Consider the following 12,425-nt stretch of genomic DNA (forward strand, 5'->3'; position numbering starts at 1 on the left):
AGGCATGTGCCACCTGGCCTTTCACTCACCTTTCCATCCATCAGCCCGTGATCCACCTGTCAATCTGTCTGTCCTCCTGCACAGCCATGTATGCATCCACCTGTCCATGCATGCATCCAGTTTCTACATCTGCATCATCCCAGAGCCCATCCTTCCACGTGTCCGGTCTGCTCATCCGGAACATGCTCGTCTAGATGGCTCCCTGCTTGTTTGTCCCTCTTGTCTTCAACCTGTCCAGTTGTCCATCTGCACAACTTTCTTCCCACCTACCACTTACTTCTCAAAATGTCTGGATAACCTCCAGCCATTTGTCAGTACTGTTCGGAAATCATTCATTACCTCTGTCTGTCTGTCTATCCATCTGTCATTCCATCTGTCTCTCTGTGTCTTTCTGTGTCTCAGTTTCTATCTCTGTCTTTCTTTATCATTCCATCTGTCTCTCTGTGTCTTTCTGTCTCTCTCTGTCTCTCTCTGTCTCTCTGTGTCTCTGTCTCTGTCTCTGTCTCTCTGTCTCTGTCTCTGTCTCTCTCTCTCTCTCTCTCTCTCTCTCTCTCTCTCTCTCTCTCTGTGTCTTTTTTTCTCTGTTTGTTTGAGACAGGACTCAGTATGCAGCTCAGACTGACCTTAACTTGTGATCCTCCTGTCTCAGCATCCTGAGAGCTGGGTGTGTGACATCACTCTGTGCTCATCCACACTTGATAGCTACCTGCTTCCTTTCCCCTCCTCCTCTGTTCCCTTTTGTAGTCTCAGGTCCACCCACCCAGCTCCATTTTCCTGGCCACAGATGGTCCACTCACTCATGGGCTCATCTCTCCACTCACTTCCCGTCAGGAAGCCTCAGGTGTTCCCTTTCTCTCCCGTGAAGGAGGCCTGACTGGAAGGTAGAAGAGTGGAGAAACCTCCATGGGTAATGGTCCAGCCCCCTCAGGATGTAGTCTCCACCAGCCAGTCACAGACAAGGGCCTGTCTTCTCCATGGGCTCTGCTAAGCACAGTGTCACAGTCTGTCGTGTAGGAGCCCTCTTCCTCTGACCTCTGGCAGTAGGACTTTGCAGACATTTCCCCATGCCCTTCTGCCGTGAGCCGTTTCTGATCTGGTTGAATAGGTGCCTATATCCTTCCTGGGTCCCTTCTGCGGTCTTTAATATGTCCTGAAAAGACTCAGATTTGGACATCAGTCCTTTTCCTTCCTATAAACCCCTCAGGGCTTCCACGTGTGTTCTAGAGTACCACCCTGAAGTCTGGAGATGCCCGAAGCCATGGCGTCTTCTCCTAGGCCCTTGCTGACCAAAGACTGGCTTCCAGTCAGAGTGCCGCAGCCAGGAGCTGGCTCTTCAGTATCCACGGGTTCATTGGGTTTGACGGCTACAAGGAACAGCTCCCCAAGGTGGAGTTGACTGACCCCAAGGATCTTGCAGTGAGCCAGGCCCAATTCAGCTCCTAACTCAGAAGCTCCTTCAGTTTTGGGGTGGGCAGGGCAATGACAGGCAAAGAACCATGATTCTAGATGGGGAGGTGCTAATGCCTTAGGACAGGGGATAGGGGACAGGGGAGGTGGTTCTGGAAGATTTCTCGGGAAGGTGGCCCCGAGGCAGGACAACCACATGGTTAGGGGGCATCCTAGGCCAAGGGGAGACATGTGAGCGAGAGAGTGACTCATCAGGACCAAGGTGGCGTAGTCTACCGCATGTTATGGGCTTTGTCCAGTAAGTGTTCGGATGGGGAAACTGAGGCCCAGAGCAACAGGGAACAACTCCCCCCCTCACCACTGTGTGCTACCTCCCTTAAGCCTTCCTGAGGTTTCACCCTAGCCTGGTTGCTGGAGAAACTAGAAAAAACTTGGAGAACCAGGGCAAAGTTTGAGGCCCCTAAGATTTTCAGTAGCATCCAGTGGTATTGGGCGGGAACCAGTTTTTTTTTTTTTTTTTTTTTTTTTTTTTTTTTTTTTTGGTTCTTTTTTTCGGAGCTGGGGACCGAACCCAGGGCCTTGTGCTTCCTAGGCAAGCGCTCTACCACTGAGCTAAATCCCCAAACCCCCCGGGTTCTTTTTTATATAGAGGGTCAGAGGTTCAGGAATGCTGGTTGGAGGATACTCCAGCTCTTGCTGTGTGGAGTATTCTGTGGCTAGCATCCCATGGCCAGCATCTCTTTCCCATGATCCCTTTGGGCCCTGAGCAGAGGAAGGAAGGAGAGAGACAGCCTGACCCAAGCCTCCCACTTTGTGTCCTATGTAGCTGTAGCTGCTGTCTTCCTTTTCTTCTTCTCTATTCTCCCTTCCAGGCCCTCCGCTCCAACCCCCAAATCCAACCCCATCCCTCTCCCTCTATTCACTTAAGTTCTGACGTATTCCATCTGTCCCAGCCTGGGCTGGATGGGCACATGACAGAGAAACGATCTCTGTCCTCGTGGTGTCCAGGCTAGCTCTTTCTCTCCAGTGCCCAGTGTTTGCTGAATGACTATGCAAGTGTCTCTTTTGTCTTCCTCAGCCCTCTCTGGGTCCTGTCGTTCTATCCTGTTCTGTGACTCAGCACCTCTCCCATGCATGTGCAGGCTTCAGACACGTGGCTCTCAGGATTGATGATGACTTTGGCTAACATGTATTGCATGTTTGTGTGTAGTGGGCTCTGGGCTAATTCCCCGCTTTTATGGCCTCTTCTGTCCCAAACACTGTTGAATGATGAAATTAGCGAGCAAGTGAATGATTCTCTTGTAGTTTATGTTCTTCCCCCTGCTTTTTGTCAGGCGTTTTCTGCCTCAGTGCTGAGGAAGGGCCAGACGGTAAGCTCAGGCTGGCAGAGTACTGGCTGGCATGCTCGAAGTCCCGGCTTCAGTGCCCATCCTTGCATAAGCCAGGCATAATGGCACACTCAGGAGTCCAAGGCAGGAGACTAGAGATCAGTTTGGGCTGTGTGTGCCTTACAAAGCCAGCCTGGGTGACATAAGACCCCGTCTGTCACACACAAAGGTGTTCAGTGTTCAGTAAATGTCAGGTGAATGGATGGGGAAGGTGAGTGGTCAGGTGAGAGGGATGGATGGATGGATGGATGGATGGATGGATGGATGGGTGGATGGATGGGTGGGTGGATGGATGGGTGGATGATTGATGGATGGTTTGATGGATTGTTGGGTGGGTGGATGGATAGAGGGATGGATGGGTGGGTGGATGGATGGGTGAGTAGATGGATGGGTGAGTAGATGGATGGATGGATGGATGGGTGGATGGATGGATGGATGGATGGATGGATGGGTGGATGGATGGATGGGTGGATGGATAGATGGGTGGGTGGGTGGATGGATGGATGGGTGGATGGATAGATGGGTGGATGGATGGATGGATGGGTGGGTGGATGGATGGGTGGATGGATGGATGGGTGGGTGGATGGGTGGGTGGATGGGTGGATGATTGATGGATGGGTTGATGGATTGTTGGGGGGGTGGGTGAATGGATTGATGGGTGGGTGGATGGATAGAGGGATGGATGGGTGAGTAGATGGATGGATGGGTGGATGGATGGATGGATGGATAGGTGGATGGGTGGATGGATGGGTGGATGGATGGATGGATGGATGGATGGATGGATGGATAGGTGGATGGGTGGATGGATGGGTGGGTGGATGGATGGGTGGATGATTGATGGATGGGTTGATGGATTGTTGGGTGGGTGGATGGATAGAGGGATGGATGGATGGGTGGATGGATGGGTGAGTAGATGGATGGATGGATGGATGAGTGGTTAGATAGAGGGAGGGGAGATGGGTGGGCTGGAGGATGGGCAGGCTTGCATGCTGTCCCTCTGTTTTTCTGCCCAACACACAGTAGGCTGGCTTACCCTTCCTGGGTAAAACATTCCATAGCATTCTTTAGTTTGGTCCCTCAGGTTTCAGTTCTCCCAACCTCTGACTCCCTTAGGTCAGGGAGGAGGGCAGGGCAGGCAGAGGCTAAGCTTCTGGTGTCCTTTTTCCTCTCTAGGAAGCAGCCACAGAGCCCCAAAGCTCCCGCCCCCCAGCCACCCCCCATCCTCAAAGTCTTCAACCGGCCCATCCTCTTTGACATCGTGTCCCGGGGCTCCACTGCCGACCTGGACGGACTGCTCTCCTACTTGCTGACCCACAAGAAGCGCCTGACTGATGAGGAGTTCCGGGGTGAGCCTCCCTGGTGGGCAGGGGGAGGGTCTGCCCTACTTTAGTAATTCTCTTCCCCTTCTGGGTGTCTCTCTGGGCCAAACACACCAGAAGAGCACTGGGTAGAGTCTGGAGTCCCCCAACCGTTACATGACGGAACGTCTCCAGGTCTTGACTTCCTACAGAATTCATCCACGCAGTAGTTAACATGAAAGTCCAGTCACAGGGGCCCTAACACACTTCTACACTTAACCTCGGACGTGTGTCTTCCCCATGATATGACAGACTGTGCCCTAAAGTGCTAACCACAGGCAGCCAGAATCCCTGCCCCCACCCCACCCCCGTTGGGTAGCAGGGCAGTAGGTTGGGGTAGCTGGAAGGTGGCAGGATAGAAGGTTGGGGCATTCCTATCTGTGCTTCTAGAAATCTGCCTCATCCTCACCAGACCCCTCCCTGCCCCACTCCCTCAGCCACCACCCACAACATTCCCTTTGCAGGGCCCGTTTAGTTTATTAACCTTCAGTGGACTCCAGATTTTTTTTTTCTTTTTTCTTTTTTTCAGAGCTGGGGACCGAACCCAGGGCCTTGTGGTTGCTAGGCAAGCGCTCTACCACTGAGCTAAACCCCCAACCCCGTGGACTCCAGATTTTTGTGAGTTGCCCTGTTTTAGCCTGTGAACCCTTTCTCCAAGCCAGCTGCCACCACGAGCTGGCACCAGGTCAGAGGTGACTGGCCAGAGGACTTCACAAGTCATTGCTAATAGCCCAGGTGTAGTTTCTGCTGCAAAGCAGTGGCCATTTTGGAAAGCCTGGCCTGGTGTGAACTCCTGATGCCAACAAAGGTTTCAGGCCTCCCTTGCTGAGAACTGTTTCCGGTCTTGGGCTGGATTTTGCTTTCATGGGTTCACAGTCTACAACAGGGCCCCCAAATTGTACTAGCTTCGGGCTCCGCAAAACCTGGATCATCCCCTGCACGTTTCTCTGGCTGGAGGCTAATGAACTCATCTGGTTTTTAGGGGTATCTGGAATCTCCCTCCCAGGAACCCCTCCAACACCTCCACGGGGTAGTTAGCTCACACCTCTGTCAATGGGCCATTTTGAGCCGTCTCCAGCAGGCTCCATAGCCAGAGACAGGTCGCCACCTGGTGGTCAGCTGAGGAACTGCTTCTCCGTGTTCCAGCTGTGACTTGGGGGTGCATCTGCGCAGTCCCCAGGGGCTCTGGCCGGCATTCAGGGCAGCCCCCACCTGATGCCTTTGGGAAGGTGTAACCACTGATGGATTCCATAAACAGCTGGATGGTGTTAGCCTGGGCTAGCTGCCCAGGAGATGGGAGAAGGGCTGGGGATCAGGCTGGACCAGGCTTCAAGCCCTCCCTGCGTCTGGGGAGATGGCTTTCACTCCCTTCCACAGGGCTCATCGGTGCCTGGGGTCCTGCGAATCACCATATTGGTTGGTTCATCGATGTCCCCTTGATTGCTGTTGAAGGAGAGATGATGCCAAGACTCCAACCCTGACGAGCCAGCCTGCAAAGCCCACCCTTACCCCATGCCCATGGCTCCTACCTTGGCTCTGTTTCCCAGGCCTGATTGCTGGCGGTGGTGGGATATTGCTTTTTTACTGTTTCTTTGGAAATCAAAACTAGTCCCTGTAGCCAAACACATCGTAGTGAGGGAAAAGAACTTTGAAGAGGGTGTTGGTGAGCGTTGGGGAGAGGTGATGGGCACATGGCAGACTCAGGCTGTGAAAGATGCTGGACAGTAACGGAAAAGGTTCGCACTTATGTGTCTGTGGGATCCTCAACCTCTTTATATTCAACCTAGGCTTTAGAGAGCATTGTGGCCCTTTTTTTTTTTTAAAGATTTATTTATTTTATGCACATGTGTTCACTGTAGCTGTCTTCAGACACACCAGAAGAAGGTTTTGGATCTGGATCCCATTACAGATGGTTGTGAGCCACCATGTGGTTGCTGGGATTTGAACTCAGGACCTCTGGACGAGCACTCAGTGCCCTCAACCACTGAGCCATCTCTCCAGCCCCATTGTGGCCCTTTACACCCCTCTAATGACACTAGTAGATACCTCGCGGGTAAATGCCACAGGCTTCCCATGGGTAGACAGGTGCTGTCTGACATGTCTTGCTTTTAGAGTTGCTAAAGACTCTCACAAGCTCGGTGATTAAAGTACACGCTGTGCAAGCAGAAGGACCTGGGTTCAAATCCTAGCATCCACAGAAAAAGCCAGGCAAGGTGGCACATGTTGGAATCCCAGCTCTTGAGGAGGTGGGGAGCAGCACATAGACCCCCAGAGCCTCCCTGAGCCAGGGAGCTGCAGACCCAGGGAGAGACCCTGTCTGGAAAGTACGGTAGAGAGGGATGAGGCAGCCCCCAGTGCTGACCTGAGATCTCCACGGAGACACAAACGTGTACACATAGGACGTACAGAGGGAGGGAGACAGGCTCTGACAGGTCCTGTCGTTAAGATGTGCTGTACGAGACAGGCAGTGGTGGCTCACACCTTTAATCCTGGCACTCGGGAGGCAGAGGCAGGCTGATCTCTGAATTCAAGGTCAGCCTGGTCTGCAGAGTGAGTTCCGGGACAGCCTGGGCTATATAGTAAGACTCTGTCTCAAAATAAACAACAGCAACAACAAAAAATCAACAAGCTGTATGGTTGACTTTTTAAACACACACACACACACACACATACACACGCGCGCGCGCGCACACACACACAAAGCACACCTCTCTGTTTCCCAGCCTGGTTGGTTTTTAGCTCTCTGTTCCCATCTACTCAGATCTCAAAGCCCTTTAAAAAAAATTCCTTCTATGAACTGGGGAGACGGCTCAGTGGTTACAGCACTGGTTGCTCTTGCAGTGGACCTGAACTCAGTCCCCAGAACCCACGTGGTGGCCGACAGCCATGTGTAACTTCAGTTTCAGGGGATCCAATACCTGCATACAACCTCCATGGGCAGTGACTATACATGGTGTATAATACGTGCATGCCATGTGCCCACACACATAAATAAAATAGACATTTTAAACTTCCCTCAAGTGCAGGGTGGAACAACTCTGTAACCCCAGCATTCTGGGAGCCAAGGCAAGAAGATTGAGAGTTCAAGACCAGCCTGGGCTTCATAATGAGATGCTGTGTAACAGAGAAATCTCCCCAACTATGATTAAGTCCATGCCGGTCTATAGGCTGTAGCTTTCTATATGTAAAAGCGAATCTATTGCTGTAAGTTCACGGACACCGTGAGAGACAGAGGGAGCTGTGTCCCCACCGAGCAGGCAGAAGACATCTCAGGCAGGTGCGGCAGCCCGGCCTGGGCTCCTGTTCTTGTCCCAAATTCACAGCTAGGTTCTGAGCTCTCTCTCTCTCTCTCCCTTCCCCTTTCTGTCAGAACCATCCACAGGGAAGACCTGCCTGCCCAAGGCACTTCTGAACTTAAGCAATGGCCGAAACGACACCATCCCAGTGTTGCTGGACATTGCGGAACGCACGGGCAACATGCGGGAGTTCATCAACTCGCCCTTCAGAGACATCTACTACCGAGGTAGGTCTGGCGTGAAGTGCAGATGTGCTGTGACTGGAGGGGTGAGTGAAGGAAGGGAGGAAGGAAAGAACGAGGGAAGGAAGGAAAAAAGGAAAGTGCGGCATCCACCTTTCACACTTTGCTATTCTGAACTTCAGAATGGGAGATTCCGAGCCTTCGAGATGCGACACCCATTGCTATCTGGTATCCCCCCCCCCTCCCCGAGAGCTAGAAAACTGAAGCCTAGAGGCGGTGTGGGTGGACCCTTAGGCCCCTTGAGGCTCTGCCGAGCATGGTGTTGCGTCTTCAATTCTGGGAGGTAGACGCGTCGTGTGCACCAGCTCTGTGCTCCTGCATTCAGAGAGTCTCTGAAACAAGGCCTAAGTCTGCAAAATACCGACATTCGTAGTCTGTGAAGTTCTAGGCTGTGTTGGAGTGGTTTAACCATGACGCCTAGCACCACTCTGGTCTCCAAGGGTTGATTTGGCTGACCTGGTTGGCCATGGACTCAAATCCGTGGCCTGCAAGAAGCTTGCGCTTCTCCTGACTTAGGAGAGTCCTCAAAGCCTACATATCATACGGCGAGCAGTCCAAAGTCTGAGGTCAGGAGGCTTCTGTGCCCCCCGGGATTAAAGATTGTGTGTCTAATTTTTGCCCTTGGAACCTACAAGTCGTTCACCCCGTGAGCTTAAAAGTCCGCTCCTGGCTCTGCCTGTCGTGCACCCCAAATCCCACGTCAACCCTACACACCGCCTTCTGGCGATTGCAGGACAAGCCTTGGCCTTGAGGTCCTTAGGCCCACTTTGCACATCTGGTAGCAGACCCGGACCCCTCAGCAAGCCTGGCTACCTTCTTCCCCAGGGCAGACGGCACTGCACATCGCCATTGAACGGCGCTGCAAGCATTACGTGGAGCTCCTGGTGGCCCAGGGAGCCGATGTGCACGCGCAGGCCCGAGGGCGGTTCTTCCAGCCCAAGGATGAGGGTGGCTACTTCTACTTTGGTGAGTAGGCGGATGGGGGTGGAGACAAGGGAGAGGCGGTGCCTGTTGTGGTAAATATTTGAAAAAGGGTAACCTTTTATCCCCGTGCCAGCGCTGGCACCTTGGGGCCACATGGCACTACGGGCTATCATCTTTATCCAGCGTGTGGTGCGGTCTTTATCCAGCTGCCCCCCTGGTACTCGCTAACCTGAGCGGTGGTTCCCTGGCGTTAGTTCCGGCACCATAGGGCCATGTAGGACTAACAGTAATTCATCTCAGTGGCTCCACGCTGCCCCCAAGTACTCTCTGGCCCAGGCGGTCCACAAGCCATTCCCATGCTGGTTTCTAGAGTTAGTTCTGTCACCGGAGGGCCATATGGAACTAACCTAAAGTCAGGGCTCTAGAAGTCCAGCAGTGGCTGGCCTATCGCGGCTCCCTGCCATGGACTCTGCCCACACTCCCAGCAACCACTCCCTGGTAGTTAAGGTATAAACTCCCAACCACCCAGTAAAACCAAGACTCAGTAAGCTGTAATTTAACAATCAGATTTGTATGTTAAAATTTCAATCCACAATACATCCACACAGTAAACTCATGACCAATTGATAAGGATATAAGCAGCCCACCTAGATAAGATAAACTGACCTGTAGAAGTCCATCCCTTAAAAAATATACATAATACCTAGGGCCATTCAAGACCACCCGGATCTGGGTCGCCCTCCATCAACATCTTGATTCTCCCCCTTTCCCTTTTCTCTTGTCTTACAAAAACTTTGTCCCTGCCTTACTTTTTTTTTTTTTTACTGTCCAATCATGGTCTTGACCTAACTTGTGCCAGCCCTCACCTGCATATAGACATCTACCTACAGTGTCTGCAGCCCTGGTGACTCTGCATACCCAGAGCCGGGTGCCACGGGTCCTGATTCACAGGTCCCTATGGCATGGGTCCCCATTGTCCCACTTGCTGAGGCCATGCCTTGGAGCCGGAGCTCTGGATAAAGTTCAGAAGGGATCTGGGTTCAGATCCTCATCTTGCTTCATCCTGGTCACATGACTGACTACATGAACCTCAGTTTCCCCATCTGTAGCTGGAGGTCGGGAGAGCTCTGGGGACTTTTATGGGGTATCAGCTCCTAGCACCCCACTATGCAAGTGTTCTTTGGTCCAACTAACACTGTACGAGGGCCGGGACCTCACAGTCCAAACTACCACCATGTTGCCATAATTGGACCCATAAAATATTCTGAATGTCAGTCCTGCTAACACCACACTTGACATGGGACTCAGAGCCCAAGTCCCACAGAGTCCTGCCACCAGGACTTCAGACCCACAGCTTCCTGGTTGCATGGGCCATGTCCCTAAATAGCCACCCACCCACCCCCACCTCTCCAGCAGTCACCATGAGCTGCCCCAAGCCCTGTCCACAGTTATGTGGAGTGGGTGGTGGCATCTGTCCCCATCCCGTCAAAGTCCCACCTTGGTCCCCTTCATTGACCCTCTGTTTCTCTGGCCCCAGGGGAGCTGCCCTTGTCCTTGGCAGCCTGCACCAACCAGCCGCACATCGTCAACTACCTGACAGAGAACCCTCACAAGAAAGCCGATATGAGGCGACAGGACTCCAGAGGCAACACGGTGCTCCACGCGCTGGTGGCCATCGCTGACAACACCCGAGAGAACACCAAGTTTGTCACCAAGATGTATGACCTGTTGCTTCTCAAGTGCTCCCGCCTCTTCCCAGACAGCAACCTGGAGACTGTGCTTAACAATGACGGTCTTTCGCCCCTCATGATGGCTGCCAAGACTGGCAAGATCGGGGTGAGTGGGCCCAGATGCCCCGGGAGCTACCGCTGACATTCATCGCCCCCTGCTCCCCTAACCCATCCCTGCAAGCCCTCGAGGGAGCAAGCATCATAACTCCAGAACTTGCTATACCCCCCTAGCAACAAGCCAGGACCCTCAGCTTTATCTAGAACCACATACGTCATCCCCACTGGTGCTTCCTACCCTACCTCCATCAGTCAGGATGAGTCATTGAGGTAAACTAAGTCCCACGGCCCCTGGCCAGCTGACTCCCCACACTGGACCTGCTTCTCTCTGGCTCTCATGACAGCCTGGAGGAGGACTCCCAGCCCTGGCACTGGATACTGTGTGTTGTGGGACACCCTGGCCTTGATCTACTAGCTGCCAGTAGCACCCTGTGACATGATGTATTGTGACAACCAGATGTCTCTTCAGACGTTGCTGGGCTGACCCATGGGAGGCACCGCTGCCCTGAGAATCAGGCCAGAGTAGCCTGCAGTTAGGAACAGGGCTGTGTGTGGTTTTCAGTGCTTCCTAGTGTGTGTGGGGGAGGGAGGCCCAGGCCCCGCCCCTCTGTGCCTCAGTTTCCTTGTGTGGTGGAGCACTGCTGTGACCATTTAAGGAGGGGAGCCACGTATGGCTCTTAATGAAGAGCTGGGGGTATGGTGGATGTTTAGGAAGCAGTGTGGGACTGACCACAGTGGAGCAGAATCCTAGAACCCCAGCTCAGTGGTCAGCCTGTGACCCCCGTGACTCGGGAGGCTGAGGCAGGAGAATCAAAAGTTCATGACAGGCAGCAGCGACAGAGCAAGTTCAAGGCCAACTTGGGTAACTTAAGGGGCGGGGTCTCAGTAGAAGTGTAGCATGTTCCAGGCCTTGGGTTCTATCCCAGCACTGAAAGTCTGTCTGTCTGTCTGTCTGTCTGCCTTTCTACCTGTCTGTCAGGCATCCATTTATCAACCTTTCTATCATGTTTATCATTTATGTCTACGGATCATGTCTACTATGTATTTATCTGTCTGTCTGTCTGTCAGTCAGTCACATGTCAATCTTCCACATATGTTCTACCAAGCGTCTGTCTGTCTGTGAGCAAACGTCCCCTCTGCAGGTCTTTCAGCACATCATCCGACGGGAGGTGACAGATGAGGACACACGGCACCTGTCTCGCAAGTTCAAGGACTGGGCCTACGGGCCTGTGTATTCTTCTCTCTACGACCTCTCCTCCCTGGATACGTGCGGGGAGGAAGTGTCCGTGCTGGAGATCCTGGTTTACAACAGCAAGATCGAGGTGTGTACTGGGGTGGGGAGGGAGGGTGGCTGTGGCCGAGTCAGACCAGGACCATAGGGCTGTGGGCTCTGTGACCCAGAGTGGGTGATCATTGTTGACTAAGCATTCAGGACAGTCTCCAGCAGCTAGGGTCTGTGGAGGGTGGGCTTCGGGACAGGTTGGGGATCGTGGCTCTGTCATATATTTACTGTGTGACCCAGGGCGAGTGGCGTAACCTCTCTGAGTCAGCTTTCTCATTTGTAATGTGGGGAGGACGATGTATACCGCCTGGGGTTGTTGGGGGACCAGATGAGCCAGTTTTAGAAAACCCTCATGCAGAAACAGTACTGTCAGCTGTTGTCACACACGGTTGTAAGCCCTGTTCAAGCCTTAGCAGGCTTTTGCAAATATCGGTTGGCGTCAGGAAATGCTCTCCCTGTGCCTAGGCGTGTAAGTAAATGCTCAGGTATTTAGCGTGTCATTCTTCTGTTGTCAGTCCCTTAACTCTGAGGAACATACACAGTAGCCCCTTTGTGCTCATGTCATGGGACTCCCAGCCATTAGACCAACAGTATGCTGGACCTGTCGGGGGAGGGGTAAGGGTGGGCAGTCTGCCTCCCAGCCCTGCCTGTGGTGACTCTGACATCGAGTGCCTCATCCCTCATCCCTGAGATGAGAATCTATCGTCGTATAGATCCAGGTTTGCAGATGTAGCATCTCTG

General features: G+C 52.9%; 1 protein-coding gene across 2 annotated transcripts in view; it reads left to right on the forward strand.

Annotated features, from left to right (window-relative positions):
- Trpv4 (transient receptor potential cation channel, subfamily V, member 4) overlaps window positions 1-12,425 on the forward strand; it is a 38,983-nt gene that overhangs the window by 15,866 nt on the left and 10,692 nt on the right. For both annotated transcript variants that reach the window (XM_006249466.3, NM_023970.1), the window contains exons 3-7: window positions 3,969-4,141; window positions 7,524-7,676; window positions 8,517-8,657; window positions 10,153-10,451; window positions 11,545-11,724. In XM_006249466.3, coding sequence (XP_006249528.1) covers window positions 3,969-4,141; window positions 7,524-7,676; window positions 8,517-8,657; window positions 10,153-10,451; window positions 11,545-11,724 — 946 coding nt within the window. The remainder of the gene's footprint in view (window positions 1-3,968; window positions 4,142-7,523; window positions 7,677-8,516; window positions 8,658-10,152; window positions 10,452-11,544; window positions 11,725-12,425) is intronic.

Source organism: Rattus norvegicus, chromosome 12, assembly GCF_036323735.1.
Source record: "Rattus norvegicus strain BN/NHsdMcwi chromosome 12, GRCr8, whole genome shotgun sequence".
In the NCBI taxonomy this organism is placed as follows: Eukaryota; Metazoa; Chordata; class Mammalia; order Rodentia; family Muridae; genus Rattus; species Rattus norvegicus.